This window comes from Sphaerodactylus townsendi, linkage group LG04 (assembly GCF_021028975.2).
Source record: "Sphaerodactylus townsendi isolate TG3544 linkage group LG04, MPM_Stown_v2.3, whole genome shotgun sequence".
Lineage (NCBI taxonomy): Eukaryota > Metazoa > Chordata > Lepidosauria > Squamata > Sphaerodactylidae > Sphaerodactylus > Sphaerodactylus townsendi.
Genome location: NC_059428.1, coordinates 127,421,143 through 127,445,457, shown reverse-complemented (window position 1 = coordinate 127,445,457; position 24,315 = coordinate 127,421,143). Strand labels below are relative to the sequence as shown.

At 44.9% G+C, this 24,315-nt stretch overlaps 1 protein-coding gene across 5 annotated transcripts in view; it reads right to left on the bottom strand.

The window, feature by feature from the left end:
- The window catches only part of PCDH9 (protocadherin 9), a 959,062-nt gene that overhangs the window by 772,346 nt on the left and 162,401 nt on the right, over positions 1-24,315 (bottom strand). Inside the window, exon 3 of one of the 5 annotated variants that reach the window (XM_048495442.1) lies at positions 1,124-1,396. The exons of the other annotated variants lie outside the window; for them this stretch is intronic. Coding sequence (XP_048351399.1) covers positions 1,331-1,396 — 66 coding nt within the window. The 3' untranslated portion in view covers positions 1,124-1,330. Of the gene's footprint in view, positions 1-1,123; positions 1,397-24,315 lie in introns of those variants that run through there. 5 annotated transcript variants of the gene reach the window in all.

Sequence of the window (24,315 nt, the reverse complement as noted above, 5' to 3'; positions counted from 1 at the left end):
TCGCCACCACTGATCTGTGGTATACCTCTGAAGATGTCAGGCATAGATATTAGAAGCAAAACTACCAGACCATGGCCACACAGCCCTGAAAACCTACAACAGACAGTGGATTCCAGCTTTGACAATACAAGATCAGGACACTTTCCTGCAATGGTTTCCAGTCTGAATTGGTCCAATCTGACCCACAATTCAGGGGTGTAGTGTAACACAAGGATACAACCTAAGAAAACAGAGTGCAGGGTAGTAGTAGTAGTAGTAGTAGTAGTAGTAGTAGTAGTAGTAGTAGTAGTAGTAGTAGTAGTGGAAGAGGAGGAGGAGGAGGAGGAAGAGGATTATTTATATTTTCCCTTTATCCACTGTAAGGAGACTCAAAGAGTATGACAATCTCCTTTCCCTCCCCCCCCCCACCCCACAACAAACACCCTGTGAGGTGGGTGGGGCTGAGAGAACTCTGAAGAACTGTGACTAGCCCAAGGTCACCCAGCTGGCATGTGTTGGAGTGCACAAGCTAATCTGAATCCACCAGATAAGCCTCCACAGCTCAAGTGGCAGAGCGGGGAATCAAACCAGGTTCTCCAGATCAGAGAACACCTGCTCTTAACCACTACGCCACTGCTTGCCTTATAAGAGAAGTCTCATAAGGCAAGAGATAAACATAAACACATAAAGCTGCCTTATACTGAACCAGAATACAGGTCCCCCAATCCGCCAATGTCAGTATTGTCTACTCAGACTGGCAGCTGCTCTCCAAAGCATGATCTCAGGTGGGGGTCTTTCAGATCAGCTAATGCCTGGTCCTTTTAAATGGAGAAGCTCAGGGTTGAACTTGGGACCTTCTGCCTGCCAACGTGAAGATCTTCCACTGAGTCCCAGTTTTCCCCTACCCTCGTTGTATAGTAAAGCAAAATACTTGCCCAAGGAGTATAGGGGATACAGTGGAACAGGAAAAACAATGCAGAGCAAGTATTATCATGTTTAAACATCAATTATGACCCAGAAAGTTAAGGTGTTCTCCATACTGGCATTTTCCAACTCCTTCTCCACGTAACAGACAGGGCAGACACTGACACAGATACAACCAGTTGAGACCACAGCATATCTTAAAACATTTATAAACTGCCTTTCCTTATCACAAGACAGCAAATGACAAATCAATTAATGGCATCTAACAACCCATTCAACCATTTCTGGAGTTTTATACTTTATTCTGCTGCATGCATAGAGAAGAGTCAAGTTATACGTCCCATTATTCTTGGTGTCTCCCTGGGTTCAGGGAAAGGATCTTCGATCAGACCTGGTGTCTCCCTGGGTTCAGCTAAAGGATCTTCAATCAGACCTTCCTTGTGAGTTCTGCCCTTGGTCCCTTGTAGGATCGCCAGGAAACAGCCAGCAAACCCTGGAAGTAACATGTGTGTTCAATATATTGTCAAAGGAAAAAGTAGCAAAATTTCTTTTACAAGTGACAGAACTTTCTAAGTAATGTATACTGCTATATAGTCTTCCTGTCTGCGCTTTGAATTTACTCTTGATTTGTATTTCAAAAATGTCTGGAAATGCTCTAGAACCTATTTTTAAATGCCAAATAAAGGTTGCTGTTGTTGTTGTCAAAGGCTTTCACAGCCAGATTCAACTGGTTGTGGTGGGTTTTCCAGACTGTGTGGCCGTGGTCTGGTGGATCTTGTTCCTAATGTTTCACCTGCATCTGTGGCTGGCATCTTCAGAGGTGCATAACAGAGAGAAGTCTGTTATACACTGTGTCCAGAAACTGGGAATCCCACAACAACCAACTAACGTGTGTGTTTGGGGGCAAGACATGGGGGGGGGGTATAGTGCTGCTATCATGTAAGCATGCCTTCATCACTTTTTTATTCAAACTGGAAATAACACAAGGAGTTGTGCCAGTATCTCTCCAAAAAAACCAAAACAGAACCATGTATTGTTTTGTCATAAAGTTGTGTGGATTGCTGGAGTCTCCCATGTCGGTGCACCAGGCCTTTCCTTCTCCCAGTTCTTTCCACCAGCGACCAAGACAAGGCAAATGCTCCACCTTACCATCGTATATGCCTGTTGCCTAAAGATCCCCCTCCCCAACAATGTCCCATTGACTTGCAGTCCAGGAGCAACCTGGCCACCTAAAAAACTGATCTACACAGAATACTCAACAACATTCCCGCTTGCTTGCCTTCTGGAGAAAGCGAGAACAACTTTGTCAAGCACTTGACAGGTCGCAGCACTCGGTCACTGGTCTGCATTTAACTTGGTGGTTCACAAGTTGAGCAGGCCGGTGGGAGATGTCATGTAGCCAGACAGAGCGCAGATTATCACACTGAGCCGCCCAAGCATGGCCACTGCTTCTCCACTTGTACATTAAAGCACTGTGGGAACTCTGCATGAGAATTGTTCCCTACTGCTTCTTGTGCACTCGATTTAAACTGGGCCAGGGACCTGGTGTAGGAAAGTGTTCCGAATTTCCTTCCAAACAAAGTTGGCACTTCGTTCAATCCCCAGAACATTAGAGCAACTCACAGGGTGGGTTCCTCACAGCAACTGAAACCGACGAGCCTAAATGATGGGCGTCTTGCCCATGGCTATCAAATCAGCATTGCAACCAAAGTGGGAGATTTTTTTCCCCCTCAGACCATCCCAACACCCCATCCCCTGCACCGCAGTGCTCTTAAATATTTTATTTTTTTCCCCCCAAGGCTCCACTGAATTGTTCAGTATCTACAGACCTTCACAGTAGCTTCAGTCTAGCTCATAAACTTTAATGACTTGGCAAGCATCCCAAGTCAGGACAGCTCTGAGTTAAACCTCCAATGTCTTGCAAAAGCGTGTCTGAGGGACCGCTGCCATTTTCAGAGACGGAAAATGGTTCGGCTGGCACAACTACAATGGTGTCCGAGTGAAGCACACCTCAACCGAGTCTGGAAGGAGAGACATGGACTGTGGCCAAGAAAGTCCTCTCACTCCGTGTGAAACCAAAGTTCACCCTCCCTGGGTTCTTCTGAGCCTGTAACCTGAGTAAGAACGAGACAATGAAATACAATACCTGAAAAACCACCTCTGATGCCAGAATGTGCGAGCCTGAATTCATTTTGCATGCTTAAAACAATGAAACAGCCCAGAATTATTATTTTTTTTAAAAAAAAGTAGTCCCCTTTGCTGGTACAGAAAGAAAGCCATATAATTCTCTGCACTTTGCAGATTACAGAGCTGCTACATTGGGGCTAGAGGTTGCTATACATAACTAGGGATTTTACATGAGGACATCTGTATTTCATTCTGCAGACCCATCACTGCCTAGCCAACAGTGAATCTATTGTACTACAGCCCCGTGAGGTTAATAAGCTCCGGAATCCTTAGAAAAAGGTGGCAGAATCCTCTCTCTCTTCCACAATTATTTATAGACGGGAAAGAGAGCACTGAAAGACTAAGAGCCATCCTACCCCAAGCTACTTTTTTGGCCTAGACCCGCCAGAACATTCTGCAAGCCAGCTAATTTGTTTTATTTCCCCTTGCAAGGGATTTCTCCAAGGTTTAACTGCGGAGTAAAATAATGCATGTGAAAACCTGCAATGTCGTTAAACACCAAAAATAGTCCGCATAATGCAGAAAGGAACAGAAAGGAAAGGAATTAGAAGTATGTTCTAGGTTATTTCCTCTTGATTCTTCACAAAGTGTCAAAGATGAGGGTGTCAGGGGGATGATATCTATGTGATTGAGATGCATTCCTAACTCAATGTAACTGCTTGATACAATCAATGCTGCTACAATATATATGTAACCAGCCTGCTTTATGTTACCACTACCATTTGGGGCATTTGTTCCTTGATCTTTACTTTATGACTTCACATGCTCTGTAGATAACTAGGCTTCCCCCTGACACCCTGGTCTCATGAGATATGGTGTTGTTTCTGTTGCTCCATGGGGGCAGGATGTCACGTGGCTCTTTATCACTATCTATCGCCAACCTTGGGATGCCTTGGCTCTGTAAACTCTTTCTTTCAAACTTCTTGGGGAAACGGGAGGGGGGACTGACAGCAGGGATAAAGGGGATGCAAAGGCTAGGTTCACCAGAACTGGCTTTGCCAAGCTTTGGTGCTCTGAGCTTATCAATAAATGTTTCTGATCAACAACAATAGGCATTGTGGGAGAATTTAAAAACGCAATCAGCTTTACCTATAAATCCCAAAACGCAACATTTTTAATGGTTACCAAACAGAATGTTTTGAAATAAATAAAGATACGAGACCCGGTGACCCCTATCCCCTTTGCTATTCATCTTATATTTCAAAATGTTGAATAGAAATTTGGAAACCAATAGAGAATGGCCAGGAATTAAAATAAGAAGACACACCTTCAAATAGAAAGTCTATGCAGAGGACTTGGATCTTTTTGTGGGAAACCCAATAGAGAATATTCTGCTTATTAGCTTAAGGTTACAGACCTAACAGAGGGAAGGAGGTAGAGTATCTACTTTGAACTCAGAAGGTCCCAGGTTCAATCCCTGGCATCCTCTATCTGGGACCCTGGAGAGGCCCTACCTGTCACAGGAGAATATATTCACCTTGATAGACCAATGGTGTGTCATAGTAGAAGGCAGCTTCATGGATAACACAAACAAAAGGTGCTCCATGTTCTTGGGATTCATTACTTTGGAACACCATAAAATGGAAGGATGGCCTACTCAGACAGGAACAAAAGTTGTATATGGCAGCTTTCCATAGAGTTCTCTCTGTGCAACTTCCCTTTCTGGAGAGGAGGGTCTGTTTTCATCAACATAACTTATCTTTAAGGCCTTGAAACCTTCTGTAACCTCAACAGGTGAATTCAAAAGTCCTACACTGGTCAACAGGGCTTCCTCCTAAAAAAATGTGTTCTTAGGTTGGCTTGCCACCTTAATTGGGAAAATGGGAAAGTTATAGTTTACATTCGTCTTCAACTTACTGCCAGGTTTTCAACATATAAGTGTATTTTTAAAGTTTCATGTTACAGATTATCTGCAGTTCTTCTTGGGCAGTGGCGTAGTGGCTAAGAGCAGGTGCACTCTGATCTGGACGAACCAGGTTTGATTCCCAGCTCTGCCACTTGAGCTGTGGAGGCTTATCTGGGGAATTCAGATTAGCCTGTGCACTCTTACACATGCCAGCTGGGTGACCTTGGGCTAGTCATAGCTTTCCGGAGCTCTCTCAGCCCCATCCACCTCACAGAGTGTTTGTTGTGAGGGGGGAAGGGCAAGGAGATTGTAAGCCCCTTTGAGTCTCCTACAGGAGAGAAAGGGGGGATATAAATCCAAACTCTTCTTCTTCTTAATGCTCATATCAGTCTTAAAAACCCCATTTTAAAAGGATGAGCTTGAAAAGTTCTCTTTTGGTCATATTTAGACCTCTAAGACTTAAACGTGATTTTCAAAAGCAATCCAGTTACTGAATGAATGCGCCATCACTTCAGTACCATTGTATGTAGCTGTTATTAAAACATTCCTTGTCACTATATTGTCGAAGGCTTTCACGGCCAGATTCAACTGGTTGTGGTGGGTTTTCTGGGCTGTGTGGCCGTGGTCTGGTGGATCTTGTTCCTAGCGTTTCGCCTGCATCTATGGCTGGCATCTTCAGAGGTGTATCACAGAGGGAAGTCTGTTACACACTGTGTCCAGTGAGAAGGGAATGTTTAGTGGGGTATATATTGTCCATGTCCCAGAGTGGGGAATAGTGTTTGGGTGGAACACTATGCAAAGGTGTGGTTGAAAGTATTGTATTGTATTGCAGGTGGGGTTTTTCAGTCCAGGGAGTGATTCGCCTTTTCATGACCTGCAGCAGCCATAATTAAACACAGGGCTCAAATTCTGCCTGGACCAGGATAGGCCAGCTAGCTCAACCGTGTCAGATTTCAGAGGGTCATCCCTAGCTAGCATTTGAATGGAAGGCCGGCTAGAGCTTCCAGGGTTGTGATACAGACAATGGCAAACCGCATCTGAATGTGTCTTGCCTTGGAAACCAAATGAGGATTTCCTGTTTTAAGTCAGGTGTGACTTGACAGCAATTACTGGGCCTTTCCCCACTTACCTTCTGCTGCGTGCTACTCGGGCTAATTAGCGCCAGTCCTCCCGGCACTCCTCGAATTACAGGGGCGTATGCAACAATGTAGCCGCTTTTACGCTTATCCGCCTGTAAGCCCCTCAGCGCACGTCATTCCTAGCACTCCTCAAAACGGCAGAGCGTGGGGTCATGGGGAAGCCCGGGCACGCGCCAGAAATGACGCGCGCAGTGAGTAGCGCGCAGCAAAGGTGGTAGAAGGAAAAGTGGGGAAAGGCCCACTGACATAGCAGGGAGAAAAAATGTTGGGTAGCCATATGTTTTCTCCAGCAGCTCAAGGGTGGCTTTCTTTTGGCAAGGAAACGGTAGGAGAAAAAAAAGCATTAAAGTTCCCCCTCTCTTCCCCTTCTCCGTTCTCATCCTTAATGAAGCAAACCCAGAGACTGCATTAGCAAAGAGAAGAAATAATTTAAAATAAACATGAAAGAACTGTACCATTTAGTTGAGCCCACGCTCTGGTCTGGTGGTACACCTTCTGTCAACAACTGACTTAATTCATTCTTGAATCCCCCTCCCAAATCTGCCCATTTAAATTTTTTAGTATTTCCCTCTCCCCAAGTCAGAACAGGACTCAAACTCCCCAGTATGAAAGACAGTGGTTAGATAGCTGTAGACTCTTTTAGTGTCTTCAGTGTAGTTCATAAACTTTAATGCCTTGGCTAACAGCTTATGCTGGTAAATTAGGTGAACTCATCATAAGCTAGGAGTCACGCACTTAATTATTATTATTTATATCACTATTATTATTATTATGCAGCTGAACAACAAACAGCACACATTGCAACACAAAAATACTTGTGATGACTAAAGTTGATTTCCCTTTATGTCGATTGTACCCTCTCTCTGACCCCCAGGGAATGTAGCAGTCTGCCATCTTATTCAATGACAAGTATACAGATTAATAACTTATATATTATTAAAATCCTCTTATTTCCTCTTCTGTAGCTAGTTATATAGCGAGATTCATAATTAATGGACTTGCTATTGTTTTTAACAACTGCTGTAGCTTCACAAAGGCACCGTGCAACTGGTTTATGTATAACTAACACTGTCTAGTGGGAATCATTGCCAGGGATATAATCGAGAAATTGTTAGCAAGATACACAATTAAGGCTGTTGATGTGCATGGCTAAGGTAGAACATTTCCTTCAGTGATGTGTAAAAACCGACGAACAAGTCGAGGCTGATACAGAAACAGTTGGACCTTGCTTTATATCACTCGATAGCACATCCCACAGTGACTGACAGCTGAATCTTAGAACCGATGGTGGAAGACGCCACCAAGTCACAGCTGGCTTATGGGGACCCTGTAGGGTTTTCAAGGCAAGAGATGATCAGAGGTCAAACTCACGCCTCTCCAGTGCCCAAGGATCCGTTTTGGGACCAGTGCTCTTTAACCTATTCATAAATGACCTGGAAGTAGGGGTGGGTAGTGTGGTGGCCAAGTTTGCAGATGATACCAAATTATGTAGGGTGGTGAGAACCACAAAGGATTGCGAAGAGCTCCAAGCGGACCTTGATAAATTAGGTGAGTGGGCTCAGAAATGGCAAATGCAGTTCAATGTAGCAAAATGTAAAGTGATGCACATAGGGGCAAAAAATCCAAACTTCACATACACGCTACAGGGGTCAGTGCTATCAGTCACAGACCAGGAAAGGGATTTAGGCGTCTTAGTTGATAGTTCCATGAGAATGTCAACTCAATGCATGGCAGCTGTGAAAAAGGCAAACTCTATGCTGGGGATCATTAGAAAAGGAATTGATAATGGGGTAAACTGCAAAAGATTGTCATGCCCTTATATAAAGCAGTGGTGCGACCGCGACTTGGAGTAACTGTAAGTCCAGTTCTTGGTCGCCGCATCTCAAAAAAAGGATGGTTGTATTGAGGAGATAGAAAAGTACAGAGAAGGGCAACAAGGATGATTGAGGGACTGGAGCACCTTCCTATGAGGAGAGAGGCTGCAGCATTTGGGACTCTTTAGTTTGATGAGAGGAGGTGGCTGAGGGGGTGTATGATTGAAGTCTACAAAATTATGCATGGGGTAGAAAAAGTTGAGAGAGAGACATTTTTATCTCTTTCTCTCACAATAATACTAGAACCAGGGCATTCATTGAAAATGCTGGGGAAGAATTAGGACTAATAAAAGGAAGTTCACTTTCACTTTTCCACGCGAACGCAGGATTGGTGTTTGGAATATGCTGCCAACAGGAGGTGGTGATGGCCACTCAACCTGATAGCTTTAAAAAGGGGGGGGCTTTGGACAGATTTTATGGAGGAGAAGTTCGATTTATGGCTACCAATCTTGATCCTCTTTGATCTGAGATTGCAAATGCCTTAACAGACCAGGTGATCGAGCAACAGCCGCTAGAAGGCCATTGCGTTCACATCCTACATGTGAGCTCCCAAAGGCACCTGGTGGGCCACTGCGAGTAGCAGAGAGCTGGACTAGATGGACTTTGGTCTGATCCAGCTGGCTTGTTCTTATGTTCTTATGTTCTTATGTTCTTATGTTCTTATGTTCTTATGTTCTTAGAGGTGGTTTGCCACTGCAAACCACCTCTGAACATCCCTTGCCTTGAGATATGTTCAGATTTTTTTCTGGGTAGCAACCCAGGACTTCTTTGGTGGTTTTCCATTCAAGTAACAACCAGGGCTGACCCAGGGAAGCTTCACTACTGCCACCAAAACCCAGGATCCTTGAGTTAATGTGATGAGCAGCACAGACAAACTCACGCCTCTCCAGTGCCCAATGGCTGAAGCTGTCAGGCGAAGGATATCTGCGCAAGCCTTAACATTCCAAAGAGAATTAATTGAAAAGGATTCTGTAGCATGTTATGAAGAATATATGCATTCAAGAATAAAGACTACAGATGTTGTACTGTATATTAAAACACTGGAAAACTTAAACGAAAGAGTATATTTTGTGGGCGGGGAGAAAGGCATACTGTCCTTGGTCCATGAAGCTCCCTGAAGACTGTCTGAGCAAATCCATAGAAGCAGAAAATATCGAGTCCGAAATGAAGCGGAGCTATGGGAATCCACTCATTCCCTTTTCCCATCCTAATATCTTCTAACACTTGATTGATGTTGGGGACTGGCTAAAGTTTGCTGACAGTCCCCATGCAAGCACTTGAAAATGGCCTTGTGGACATCATCCATCCATATCTTAGCCTCATCCATCTGCAGGCAACGTGGCCCTGATGCAAAATCTCCACATCAGGGTTAGGCACATGTCACAAAATGTGTTAACTCACATTGGCCCTTCTGAGCCACATCTGCACTATCGAAGCAGACCCATTCAATAACAGTGTAATAGTCGCAGTTGCTGCTAAAGAATTTATATCATATGCCACGCTTCCCCTCACGGGCTTCGGATAGCTTCCAGTCTTTTTATAACAGATACAATAAAACAAAATATCGATAACATTTAAAACCTAGTCTAAAACGAGGGCAGTAAAAATCCCAATAATTACATATGCAAAGCAAGGAAGGAAAATACAGTGGGGAAAATGGGAAAAGGAAGGGAACTTATTTTCTTATATACCCATGGCTCCATCCTATTCACAGAACTACTATTCTGTGACGCATTGATCAGCATTAATTTCTCCAGGACTTATTTTCCATTAAGGAATTCAGCTTTAAGAACAAACTGCTGAGTGCAGGACTGTATCCTAAATGTATAAATAGGAGTAAAGGACTTCAATTGTGCTGTCTAAGGCTGAAAGCATGTACTCCAGATTTTACCCCAAGTTTATCTGATAAATGATTTTAAAAACCTGAGTAATGTCTGGGATGTATAAATAAATCTGTTTAGAATCCATTATATCAATGCTGTGTGTCAGAGAACCTTTCGAAGATTAATACCTGCTGATGGTTTAAACATTCTAATCTTCTTAAAGGAACACATATTTAATACAATAGGACAAGCCTCCAGCAGTATATGGAAACTGTGCTTATAGAGGGCTGGTTTTGTGCAAGCATCTATATTTCCTGCATTTCAATAGCCTCTTGAACTGGGGAAAAAAGTTGACGGCCTTTGCAGTGGGGTGTGTGTTGTTCTATGGAAGTTGTTGTCTAGTCATTTCTTCTCTCTCCTTATCTTTATTTCTCACAAAATTATATTTCTATAATTTTGGAAAGGCATCAAAACAATACTGTCTTCATGCATTTGTTTGTGAAACAGTCTGGAGCCCAGAAAATGCCCACATCAATACCTGTGAAGGGATAAGATTCTACATGTTCCAATCAGCGGCGGCGGGAAGGAAAACTGTGCCCGGGGCGAGAGTGCGTCCTGTGCCCCTGCCATGCCCTGTCCACCCCCACCCAGCCCCAAAATGCCCCCAGAACGCCCTTGCCGGGTGTGCGTCTAGTATGTTGCGCCCCCTCCCGTCCCCTTGGCGCATTGCCACTGGTTCTAACGGTCATTAACTGAGATAACCTGGGAGCCAGCAAACTGAAGTTCCAGCAAGTGACCAGAAAAGTCACCATGTTTAGAACCCAACAGATGCTGAGTCAGGCAGACATTTTGAAGAAGGAATTAAAAATGTGGCTGGTATGGCCTGCTAAGCCTGAAGAGCTGGCAAGAAAAAAGTTAATACGGGGTGAGAGGAAGGTATTGAAGGTATAGGTGGACATTTAAAATCACAGCCAGGGAGCTAAAGTAAATAGAGGAAGATTTTTCCGGGGCATTCTGGGAACTCTGAGGAGAGGAGAAGATTCTAGATGGAATATTCTCCATCAAAATCCTCAGAAGCCAGCTTCTAAGCGAGTAGGAGATTTCAAGCAAGGATGGCTGAGGAGAACTAAGGCTGTTTCCCCACTTTTAAAATGACGTCTGTTTCGTCTGGTCCAGGACCTTTTTAGCCCGAGGGTCGTGTTCCCCGGGCTTCCCCACTGCCCCGCGCCCTGCGCGGGGTCATCAAAAGGTGCTGTATTGAGCAGCGCCAGAATGACCCACGCTGAGGGGGCGCAAGAGCAGCAGAGTCAGGGAGGCTGCGTTGTAGCCGCCCCTATAGTGGGGAGTGCAGTTGGACCCCGCGCTACTCGGCGAGAGTAGTGCGCAGCAAACAGTGAGTGGGGAAAGGGCCTAAGAGAGGTTTTGCACAACCTGGTGAGCGGTATGGAGGGAGGTACAGTTGTGCTACCTCCACCAGACTTCATCAGTAATGTAGGGGCACAGAGATAATTGTTTTAATGGCAGTCTTAGCTGGTAAACCAGATTTGTTTCCCCACACATACATTCCTGCTGAGTGACCTTGGTCTAGTCACAGTTCTCTCAGAACTCTCTCGGCCTCATCTACCTAACAAGGTGTCTGATGTGGGGAAGGGAAGGAGTTTATGAACTGCTTTGAGACTCTTTGTGGTTGAGAAAAGCAGGGCATGAATCCAACACTCCCCTTTGAATTTTTCTCCAATCCAGAGTACAGGATTACACAAAAGATCCCCTTAGTTCGCGCACCAGGTGTCATTCCTTTGCACTGCTGCAGCATCTATTCTTAGCTTCTGAACCTCTGTAGAAATCAGCACTTTTCGTCAGAAATTTCTGCCCTGTACCAAGATTAAGAAAATGTTCATCAATACACTCAGGTAGAGTGAGACTTCCCCCCAATATACTTGGACAGCATAGATTCCCAATAATCCCTGCGGAAACAGATGATTAGAGCTGTCAATCAGCTTTTTCTGAATGTCAGCATTTGAGGAAAACTCCACTTTTGCAAATCAGGAAATCTAAGCATTTCCCAAAGCAGAAATCAACTCGTTGAGGAAGGCTCTACCCACATGTATGTGACACTTCAACCCCAGCTGAAGAAAAGGGCCACAGAATCGAGACCCCTTTTGCCACGTGGCATAACAACGCAATTCAAACCCTCTGCAGGAACTCCAGGTCAATGTCAAAAGAAGCATTTTCGACTGAATCTCAGAAGAGCAGGACTCCAAGACCAGACCGGATTTTAAAAAAAGAAAGAAAAGAAAAAGACAGTAATTAAAGGAAGAGACAGCCAGCACGTGAGCAAGGGTTTTATTTTGGGTTTGGTTTGACAGCACAAACCTTCAGAAAACACGGATCCTTGACTTGCTAAAAAAGAAAGAAGCTGTTTGTCTTGGAACAGGGGCTTGGATATGCAGGCGGAAGCAGAGAGCAGTCAAAGATTATGCCAAGGTTGGAGTCCCCAGAGACAGGCGAAATAGTGAAGTTGTAAATGGAGACAGAGGAGAAGGGCAGGAGAGAGGAACTGAGAGGAGAGATAAGGAGTGGTTTATGTTTACTGAGGTTCCAAATGTCACATACAGCTTTTTTTGGTGTTTTGTTTTCATTTTTAACAAGGGCTCTAAAACACAGGCATCGAAAGCACCAACAAGGTAAAGCCTTCCCGGGGGATGGTTGTCAGGGTTGCTGGATTCCCCCTCCAAGCTATACTAGTGTCGACAAGTGTCCCTGTAAGGATAATAATGCTTTTTTTGGTATGTTTGTTCCAACCCATACCTTTGTGCTGGAGAAAACCCAGAGCAGTGTGTGAGTCTGAGAGTTAAATTGTGGTATGCTGGCTAAAAAAAACAGGTGCGGGAGACCCACTGGAAACACGAGCCAGCCCAAACCTCCCATTTGTCATGAGGGGTTTTTTTAAAGAGGATTTTTGCAGCTTGAGACCAATGACTTCCCCCCCACCCCCAACCAGCGAAGTCGAAAATGTGTCCCAAATACAGCTTGTTGGCAGTTTGCATGTCTTCCCCTTCCCGTCTCACATGGTGTAGGATGAAGGAATGTCAATCAGAACCCAGCTTCAGCAATCTGTGATATCTGAACGCATGAATGCAAGTGTGCTGATTCCACAGCGATATTTCTTCTCCCTCTTTTTCAGCTATCATATCTGGGAGCCAGTGTGGTATAGTGGTTAAGAGCAGGTGCATTCTAATCTGGAGAACCGGGTTTGATTCCCCCACTCCCCCACCTGAGTGGCAGAGGCTTATCTGGTGAACCAGATGTGTTTATGCACACCTACATTCCTGCTGGGTGACCTTGGGCTAGGCACAGTTCTTCGGAGCTCTCTCAGCCCCACCTACCTCACAAGGTGTCTGTTGTAGGGAGAGGAAGGGAAACCAGTTTGTAAGCCACCTTGAGTCTCGTTACAGGAGAGAAAGGTGGGGTATAAATCCAAACTCTTTTTCTTCTTATGGCGACCCCTGGTGGGGTTTTTAAGGCCGAGTTGTTCAGGGCTATTTTGCTGTTGCCTGTCTCAGTGGCAAGACCCTGGGATTCCTTGGAGGTCTCCCATCCAAATAATCACCAGAGTCAACCCTGCTTAACTTCTGAAATCTGATGACATCAGTCTAGCCTAGACTATCAAGGTCAAGGCCCTCCCTTTGACTCAGTGGAATTCTAAACCAGCATTTAATCCAGGCTAAGGATTCTGGTTATAGGGGGAAACTACCTTGGTTTCATTCATACTCCTGTATTTCCATGTGATAGGGCAGCCAGAACTCATTTCTAAGTGGGATTCCTCATTGCCCCATGCAAAGCAAGAGGATAGGAGGAGCAAAGAATGTGGCATAAACCTGGCAATGAGGTGTGTTCAAGAGCACTGCAACCTACCTGTAGACTAGTTTGCCATTGTAATGTAGACCTACAGGGCAATCCTATGCACAGTTACTCCAGTCTGTGTCTACTAAAATGAATGATCTTAGTCTGCAGTAACTCTGTTTAGGATTGCACTGTTAGTCTTCATCTGCCACGATGATTCCTTCCTTGTCTCCAGTATCACTCTTTTGAGTGGTAAACTGGCTGGTTCCTGTGGGATGACTGACAGCACCACCCTAAGCAGAGTTACACCCTTCTAAATGGATTGAAGTCCATGGGCTACGAAGGATGCAACTCAGCACACATTTGTATTGTAAAACATTAGAATCTGGCCACCCACAAACAAGATAGCAGTCTTTACGAAGCCGCGCTGAGCCCAACTTCGGTTGGGAAGGGCAGGGTATAAATCTAATAAAATTAAAAATAAATAAAATAATACTTCTCATGGTATGCCCTGGATATGCAGGAAATATGCCTTCATGGACTATTCAAAAATGAAGGGAAAAAAACTAACAGTGGTATGATGAGAACTAAATATGCCCCAAGAACAGGTAATGTTAAGAGCAGCTAAGTGATAGTTAGTGGAGGAAAATGAATGGGACAGAAAGATGGCCTCGGGCTCCTGATGGCGTACAGATATTTTGGGAGAGGATTGATATTCCCAATTTATTCCTCACTCCTACAGTTCCTCACATGCTTGTCCCAGCCTGTGTGGATTACAATACTCAATTATTCTACACAGTCATTTTAAGGACTGATCTCATTGCTGTCCAAATTTGCTAAGTATATGGTCGTCTTGTAAAATTCAGGTGCATTACAAAGAACACTGTTAGCCTTCCTGAAAAGTTAAATGAGGGGTGGTTCATGCATGGTCAATGTTCAACAGGCCAGGTACTTAAAACTCAGGGGTGTGTGCTAACATTCACTGGTCATTATGAATTGCAATCACTTGCTGAAGCTGTCTATCACTTTGCGAGCATTCTCTTGGTTGTACGTTCGGCACCACCAGCGCACATGAACCGATGTTTATTTTCAACACTGGGAGAACTCTCAGAAAACAAATGAGCTTCTTCTCAGTGCTCACCGGCAAAGCTTGGAAATGCTGACTGGATTCCAGCATGAACAGAGGGGAGTTTGCCCATTGCTATGGATTACTGAGATAATGTATGTCAAGTACTCTGAACACTCAAGTGCTATCTAACTGCAAAGTATTATTGGCAGGAATTGATTAGGCAGAGGTGCCAACGACTGAGAAATACAGGCAGTTGGTCCCTCAAACCAATACAAAAAAGAAATCAGTCTAGACTAAGGCAGATGCAACTTGTAACTCGCTGAGTTCTATATGGTGCAACATCTACAGAATCAGATGAAAAGTTTTGGTACAACCCCCTAAATTTCTAAATGGTCTGGGGTTATCATATCAATGGGACTGCCTCTCCTTGTAGACCCCTCAGAGAACCAACCTCTTGGTGATCCCTGATCTGACTGTCCTTGACAAGGGCCGGGGTCTTTTTGGCTCTGGATCCAGTCAGGTGGAACTTTTTGTCTAGCACTGTGTAGGACTTAGTTCAGCTCCACAGAGCCTGAAATATGGAGATGTTCCACCAGGCATACGGCTGAGGACAGCAACAGTTATGTAGATCAGCTGGCCTCCCCTCCCACTTTTTCCCTTTCCTCTTGCACCTTTTCTTTTTTTCCTTCCCCTCTTCCCTACAATTCTTCCCTTTCTTCTTGTTCCCTCCCCATTTTCCTCTCCTCTGGTTTCTTGTATGCCTTTTGGCCCTGCAAGTTCTCAATGTTAGTTCTCTTCTCATGAACCATCACTGGGCCAGCCTCACCTATAAAGCATAATCCACCTATATAGAATCATAGAATTGGAAGAGCTGTCAAGTCCAACCCCCTGCCATGCAGGAACACACAATCAAAGCATTCCCAAGAGATGGCCATCCAGTCTCTGTTTAAAAACCTCCAAAGAAGGAGACTCCACCACCCTTCAAGGCAGTGCAGCCCATTAGATAGAAAGGTGAAGGGGCATGCCACACTTTTATGTTGGTTATAACTAATTTGGGGAGGGGTTGTTTTGATTTTGTTGTTTGTTTCTGCCATCAAGTAACAGCTACACAAAAAGGTACATAGCACAATATACAACCGCCAAAGAAAATGCAGTGTGCACTATATTTGCTGGCACAATCAAACACCAAATTGCAATGCACCTATATGTAGAGTTACTATTTCTTCATTACAATGACAACATCACAACCATAGCAAAACAAAACAAAAAAAACTGTAACAACTCATTCATGCATTGTGCATTTAGAAAAGACATCTCACAAAGTGGCATGAACCTGGAAACTGGTAAGGCTGAAGAAAAGTCTTATTTCCTGGAGAAAATCAATTGCAACAACGACAATACTCCTAAAAAAAATTGCAGACAGAGATGGCGAATTACAAAGTTGCGTGAATGTGCCATTGGGTCAAGAATGAGAAAAGTCTGCCTTCAAGGAGAAGCCAACAAAAGGCCCTGCAGATCTGTGTCACCCTTTCTGTGCTGCATGGTTTGTTAACAACATATTTTTGCTTCGGTTGTAGTTTTGTAATTGCAATGAAGAAAGAATAACTCTGCACACAGGTGCATCATAATGTATTGTTTGATTGTTCCGACACCCACAGTGCATGCTGTATTTGCTTTGGTTGTTGCCAAGTAACCGCTGACTTATGGTGACCCTGAGTAGGTTTTTCAAGGCAGGAGGGGGTAGTTTGCCATTGCCTGCCTCCAGGTCATGCCATCCAAACACTTGCCAGGGTCAAGGCTGAGAGTGTGGCTGGCCCAAGATCACCCAAGCAAATTTCCATGGCTGAGTGGGGATTCGAACCTGGGTTCCCCAGATCTGTGTCCAACACCTTAATCACTACGCCATGCTAGCTCTCACTAAATAACAATCCCTTCTCTTCCAGAATATGTCTCCTCAGACTGAAGCAAAGTTCAAATGTGTTGTGCTGTTTTTACTGTTCCTTGTCAATCTGTGTTGAACGGTTTGCATGCAATTGTTTCAAATTTCATCTGTAAGCTGTTTTTTTTAAAAAAAATACAGAAAACCATCATCTGTATAATTATGCAGCGAGGGGCAACCGTTCTCCCCCTGCCTTCCGAAAGGCCCTGAAGTGACAAGACCAACGTGCAGGAATTATTCGATAGAAATAATGTGACAGATATTTGTCTAAACGCATTAGACGACTCATATTGAAATCTTCACTGTTTTACATACTGATGTGCGAAGTCTCCACACTTGTACCCTAAGCTCCCCTCCAAAGTAATTATGATAATGAGACCTAACCCTAAGCTTAGCAAACCAATGAGCAAATTATAGCTTTTCATTTTTATTTCCTTATTTCAAATGGTCTCAATTTCAGAGCAGTGGTTCCGCCAGGCTTGTAGTTTGGGGCAACAGTGTTTTGAGTCGTTTTGCTGATCTCTCACTCTTTCCCTTGCCTTGTTTCCCCTCTTTTTCCCTCCCCCTCCCCCTGCTCCCTCTTTAATTTCTCCCTCATTCTCTTATTCATTCTCTCCCTTGTTATCCCTTCCTTTCCTCTCCCCTCTCCCTCAGTTCACTTATTTTGGGGTGGATGCATGGCACAGGAGTTGAGGAGATACCATTTTCAAATGCACGTTGCCCTGTTGCTGACTCCTTCCTGCCTCTCTAAATCATGGGTAGGCAACCTTTAACACCCAAAGAGCCATTTGGTCCCATTTTCCTTGGCCCCGAAGATCTACCGAGCCAGAGAGGTGGCTCCACACAGAGCCGCCTCCAGTTCGGCTCCTCCACTCACCTTTCCTTCCAATGCTGGGAGGCAAAGACATCGGGCAGGGAAACCCCCTCTGCCCGATGGAGCAGGCAACCGTGGCCTGCCTGGTGCCGCCGCCTCTTGCGCTGCGGGAGGCAGCGGTGCCGGGCAGGGAAACCCCCCCTGCCCTAAAGAGCAGGCAGCCGCCTGCTCCGTGGGGAAGAGGGGGGAGGGCGGTTGAGGGGATGGCAGAGGGGGGATGGCAGCTGCTCTTGAGGGACATGCCCGCAGTACCCTCCGACCTCCAGGCCACACGGAGCCGCAGTTTAAGGCTGAAAGAGCGCATGCGGCTCCAGAGCCGCGGGTTGCAGACCCCTGCTCTAAATGCTTGTACTGTTACATCAACAGGAACAACAGAAGCAAGGTCTCTTTCTGGCTCCACCCCACCTTCTCCGCTCCCTCACACTGCAGTCCATGCCTTCCCCTCACCCCTCGTTCCATGTTATTGGCTCCTTCTGTAAATGCTCATATCAAAAAAGTGCAAGTAGAATCTCTTTTTGTCTCCACCCCACCTGTCCTGGTCTGCTTCCACCCTCCCCAATGAGCAGAAGGGATTTTTACAACTTTATTTCAAGCAATACTGTATTTAAAACAATTTTCCTGGCTGCAGCAGCAGGAAGAAAGAGAGAAAGAGAGAATGTGTGAATGTGTGTGGAGGGGAAAGGAGAGGGATCTAGCACATGGTCCCCTTCTTCAGCAGCATGTGGTCCAGGGAGTGGCTTTTCCTCTTTCTTTTGGGGGAGTATTATGTTAGGAAAGGGACTACAATATTGATATACATGCTACCACAGGTATATCAATATAAATGTAATTTAAAGAACTTTAATGAAAGATACGAAGACCCATTGAGACCAGCAAGCTAACCTGGGGGCAAGCAGAAAATGACTCCTTGTGTGTAAGCAGAAAAACATGAGGAGAACCATCTGCAAGCCCTGTAGAGCTTCTGAAGAACCCCCAGGTAAGTGTTCCCAGTGTAATGGGCCTCTAATAGCCTATTCAACAGGGATGAACAAAACAATGCAGATTCCTAATATACACAGTCAACGCCATTCAGCTTGGATCCAGTGTGGTGTAGCGGTTAGAGTATCACACCAGGGCATAGAAGATCTCAGTTTAAATCCACAGTCTGCTATGAAAGTCCACTGGGTGACTGTGGCCCAGTAACTCTGTTTCAGCCTATCCTGGGCCACAGGACTGTCGCTATGAGGGTAAATAGAACAGGGAAGGATAATTTCAGAAGTTGCATTGGTGAACCCTAAAGAAACTGACAAATGAAAGGTTCACACAGCCACATGCACCAAGTATATGTTTAATTATGTGCACACACCCCCCCCCCCCAAAAGAATACTATGTGATCCCATATGTTGGCATTTTACATCAAATAGGAAACATTCCCAGTTTATAACATTTATGCTGGAAAAAAATGAGATCAGACTTTTAAGAAAGCCTTGCTGACTTTAGGTGATATATTCCGCTTAGATGTTAACCTAATCAAAATGAAGTATGCAATATGTAAATTGCATAAGCAATTTCTTTTTGGGGTTTGGAGTGACAATTATTAACATCCACTGCAGTTTCTGGTTCCCCATCTCTTTCTCCCGTTTGCTTATTTTTGTTCCTTTCTTTTTTCCCCCTCTGTCCTTTTTAAGAGTTGCTAACATCAGCTGCTTCTTTGAGGATTTTTTCTTTTTGCTTGGTTGCCTGCAAATTGCTCTAAGCTTTCCATTCCCTCTAAACCTGTTTAGCTGGGGAACAGCTGCGCTTCTCTGGAAAAATGTTTGGGTGCACCAGGACAGCGCTAACAAGCGGAACAGCCAAAGGTTGTCTTATCTTTTGAGGGGGGTTGCATGTACAGTATTATGCTGCTGTATTCAAAACTATGCTTGAAGAAGAAAAAAATCATTGTTCGAAAATTGAGCATTCCCAAGGAAATAGCTCAAGGAGCTCAAGCCATGCTTTTCCGTGCCCTGAGGGGGCCCACTGGATGCTTCATCATGTCCATTAAACTGGAAAAAAAGAATGTCAGTACAGCAAGGCTTCATTGGTATAATCCCCTCCCGCGTTTTCCATTCCCTGAACTCAATCGTTTCTTTGCCCTTTTCTTTCTCCAATAAATATTCAAGACTTGGCTAGTGACCTAATCTATAGATCTCCAACTATCTGTCGCACCAGGACGAAACTGAGATTTAGCCTATTACTGTAGTTGGGTCCTGCTATTCAAACGTAGGGTTGCCAGCTGTGGCTCCGAAAATTTCTGGAGATTTAGAAGTGGTGCTTGGAGAGGGCAGAGTTTGAGAAGGGGACTTAGCAGGGATATGAAGCCATTCTAGGATTTCTGTTCCTAGGCAATGCAAAAGAGTCTTCCCTCTGAAGTTGCCATTTTCTCCAGCTATACTGGCCTCTGTTGTCTGGAAATCAGTTGCAATTTCAAGAGTTATCCAAGTCATACCTGGAGGCTGGAACCCCTGTTCGAATGTGACAGGATCCATGTGTTTGCTCAGTAGAACAATAAAGAGTTAACTTGAGCAAACTAATTTGTAGAGTAGTCCACAGTTTGCTCTGGTCTGCATGTCAAGAATTACTTGTCTACCTATTCACAAATATCTGTGCCGCAATGAAAAAAATCACTGAAATCCATTTAGTACATTAAAAAAAATCCTACCCCCTTCTTCTAAAAAGCTCAGAATGATGAACATGGTTCTTCTTGCCTCATTGAAACTCTCACCCACCCTATGAACCACAGTTGGGAGAGAGAGACAGAGACATTAGCCCAACTTCATCAAGGTTCTTGAGAACATCACTGGAGCCAGCATTCCCACATCCCAGTTCAACCCTGTAATCAGTACACAACACTCTCAAACCAAATTTGTTGTGGTCCATCTTGGATGCCTTTATTATTAGCAGTTCCTCCATGTCTATTCCTTAAAGAATTATCCACCACACCTTGTTCCTTTCCGTCAAAACAAAAATTTAAAAGTCCACAGTTCTCAGCTGCATCAGATTAGATACAGATTCTGCAAAATGGAGCCTGATTGAGTCCCGTGATCTGAGCCAATGGATTGTTATGCTAATAGGATATACTATTTAAAAAAAAAAAAAGCAGCCCAAATATCCCAGCTTAGTCCAGGCTTATCAGAGCTTGAGAGCTAAGCAAGGTCAGTCGTGGTCAGTACTTAAATGGAAGACTACCCAAGAAGACTGTGGTTGTTACACAGAGGAAGTTAATGGCAGACCACCTCTTGTCTTGATAGTCCCTGTTGGTCACCTGTGATTTGATGGCACTTTACATACGCGTATATCGACAGCCTGACCTGGGTAGTCCAGGCTAGACCTATCTCATCGTATCTTGGAAGCTCAGCAGGCTCAGTCCTGGTTAGTACTTGAATGGAAGATCACCTGGGTTGCTATGCAGAAGAAAGCAATGGCAGACCACCCGTGTTCTTCTTTTGAATGGGACACCCCATGGATGGGGTGGGCATGAGTCGGTTCAGACTCAATGATGCCATCTCCTTCTTCACTGGTATAAGAGCCAGCATGGTATAGTGGCTAAGAGAAGTGGGTCAGGTTTGACTCCCCACTCCTTCACATGAAGTCTGCTGGGAGATCTCGGTCTAGTCGCAGTTCTCTCAGAACTCTCCCAGCTCCACATACCTCACAAGGTGTCTGTTGTGGGGAGGGAAAGGGAGGACAATTGTGAGCCACTTATTGTTGAGAAAAGTGTGGTATAAATCCAAATTCTTCTTCATTCTTTCCTGCTACACAAAATGAAGTCTTCTCATTCCCTAATAGCTCCCTCGTCCAGAGAGAGAGCAAGATGTGCTCCATTAAAAGCTCAGTACAGTTTTTAAAAAAATCTTTTTTAAAAAAAGCACTGTAGAAGGCAAATTGAAGTCACTTTAACCTGCACAAAGAGAGCCGGAGGCAGAGTTTGCACCGCTTTTAACTTCAGCAGAAAGCAATTGAAGTTTTCTAAACTAGATGGGAAGAGAGGCATAGGTATAAGTGCACCTGCTGATGCTTTGGGGAAAGTAATCTGGCCATCCTTGGATGCTGATTAATGCCTCATCTAGTCTATCTGCGTAATTGGGAATACACATATATTATCCAAAGGATCCGAGTCTCCAGTACTTTCTGCCTTGTCACAAATACACTACGCTAGAATTTGCTACTGGTCAGAAAAGCTCAGAGTCAGTACTGATTCACTAGCTTGAGTGAAAGGTGTGGGCAGGCAGGATTGGAAGCCATCAGCCAACATCCTATCACACCAGACTAGAAGAATACTGGTGGTACATCTTTTTCAGGTACTTTGGCAAGGAGCAAATGAGGAGAGTGACAGGCACGACCTCCAGACACAGTCTTTAAAGATGCCAGGAGTGGTTAACAGAGCCCTATATAAGGCCTGCAAATTTAGGGTTGCCAACGTCTACATAGGGTGAAGTGACGTCCGGGATTTACAACTGATCTGTAGACTGCAGACATCAGTTCACCTGAGAAAATGGCTGTTTTGGAAGGGGAAACCCATGACCTTCTATCTCACTGAGGTCCCTGCCCTCCTCAAACTGTGTGCTGTGAAGTCACAGCTGAGTTATGGCAAACCTGTAGGGCTTTCATCAGAAGAAACATTCAGAGGTGGCTTGCATTGCCTGTCTCCACATCATGACCCTGGCGTTTCGTGGTGGTTGTCCATCCGATTACTAAACAGGGCCAACCCTGCTTAGCTTCTGAGCGTTGACACACGATCAAGCTAGCCTGTGGCTATCCAGGCCAGGACTGCAACCTTGCCAGTCAATGCAATTTTTAAGGTGCAGCCCTGTGAATCATTTTGAACATTTTGTGAACCAGCGCTGCCTAATGATAGTGATGCCTTGCTACTGGATGGCCGAAGCTAGCCCGACCTCATCAAATCTCAGAAGTTTAGCAGGGTCAGCCCTAGTTATTATTTCAATGGAAGACCACCAGTGGTGTACCAGGAGAAAATGGCGCCTGGGGCCTGGCTTGCTCCACTACCCCTCCCCCGTGCCCCACTTACCACAGCCAGGCTGCCCAGGACCACCGCTGGGACCGTGGAAGAGGGAGTGCTGGAGCAGGCCGGGCCCCGAGCATCATTTTATTCGAGCTGGGCCCCACCAGGCTGCCTAGGACTGCCACCAGGACCGGGGGGGGCACTGGAGCAGCCCGGGCTGGCAGTCCCGGTGGCAGTCTCCGCGGAAGGGATGTGAAAGGACAATTTTGTCCCCAGGTGCTCCCCACGTGATCACATGGGTGGCGCCCAGGGACATATGACCCTCCACACACACACACACACACACACACACACACACACACACACACACACACACACACACACACACACACACACCCATGTCCCTCTGGCAGATATTCTCCTGCACACCACTACAGAAGCCCAGGATCTATAGGAATTTCTAAACCTGGAGTTAGCGGTTTTACCAGAAACTCTGAAGAAAGCTGCTGGCCGACTCCAGTCTCTGAATAGAAACAGGAACAAAACAGGTGGACCTGTCCCATCCAGAGAGAAATCCAGCCCTGCCTCCCAAAAGTGGATGAGAAAACACCATCCTCTTCCAAGAGAGAGAGAGAGAGAGAAATTTAAAACGGATTCTAACAGACTGAGCAGAACTTTGAAAAACCGGCTTGGGTTTTGTTTCAAATGAGGAACACAGCAGAGAGCAGTCGGCCATCACTGATACACAGATATCCTCATTATTACTCAGATCGGACCTTTAGTTGAATGCAGTCTATGCATTCAAATAAATAAATCATATGCATAAATAATACATGGGAGGGGGAAAGCTAGCATCTGGAAAAAAGCGAAACCATCATTGTCTTTCCACAAACTTGGCCCTGAATAAATCACGTACTAGCGACTCCGAGCTGGCTCATTAACTTTCAAAATGTGCAAACTTTAGCTCTTAGCAGAGCATGAGAAGCACAGAGTTTTGGACAGGCTTCAAGCCCAAGAGGTGATGCGTTCTCTTTAGTAATGCTGGATTACAAGGAGCAAAGTCAGTACATTTGGGCTTATTCAGCCGTTCTTTTTTATTCTAGAGCTAGCGTAGTGGTTAAGAGAGGCAGATTCTAATCTGGAGAACCAGGTTCCCCAGCCTTTCACACAAAGCCTGCTGGGTAACCTTGGGCCAATCACAGTTCTCTCTGAACTCTCTCAGCCTTACCTACCTCACAAGATGTGGGAGGGAAAGAGTACATAAACCACCTTGAGTCTGATCACAGGAGCCAAAGTCAGGGTGTACATCCAAAGTCCTCCTCTTCTTTTCTTCTACAAAAATCTTAACATGCTGTACCAAACACAGCAGAACAGTACCTAGTCATTTCATCTACACTTAGAGATACACTGTGGGTGTCACTCTGTAAGAACCAAAACACTAAATTATTGCCCTTGACTAAGAAATCTGGCAACAAATGCTGAGTGTTGTTATCCATTTCCAAAGTCTGTTTAAGTGAGACTTTTTCTCTCCCTTCACAAGGAAGGTGAAGATCTATGTAGTGGTTAGGAGTGGTGGACTCTAATCTGATGTACCAGGCTTGTTTCCCCACTCCTCCACATGAAGCCTGCTGGTTGACCTTGGCACATGAAGCCTGCTGGCTGACCTTGGGTCAGAGGCATTAAGACCCAAGTGGAGCATTCTAAAACAAAGACAGTTGGGCACATGGTGGAAGAAGTTACAATTCTACTGTTCCTTTTGCAGAAAAGGGTACAGTCTGGCACATCTACATCAGGGCAGTTTTCCAAAGGACCTTCTTATTATTTGCAAGCTTAGAGT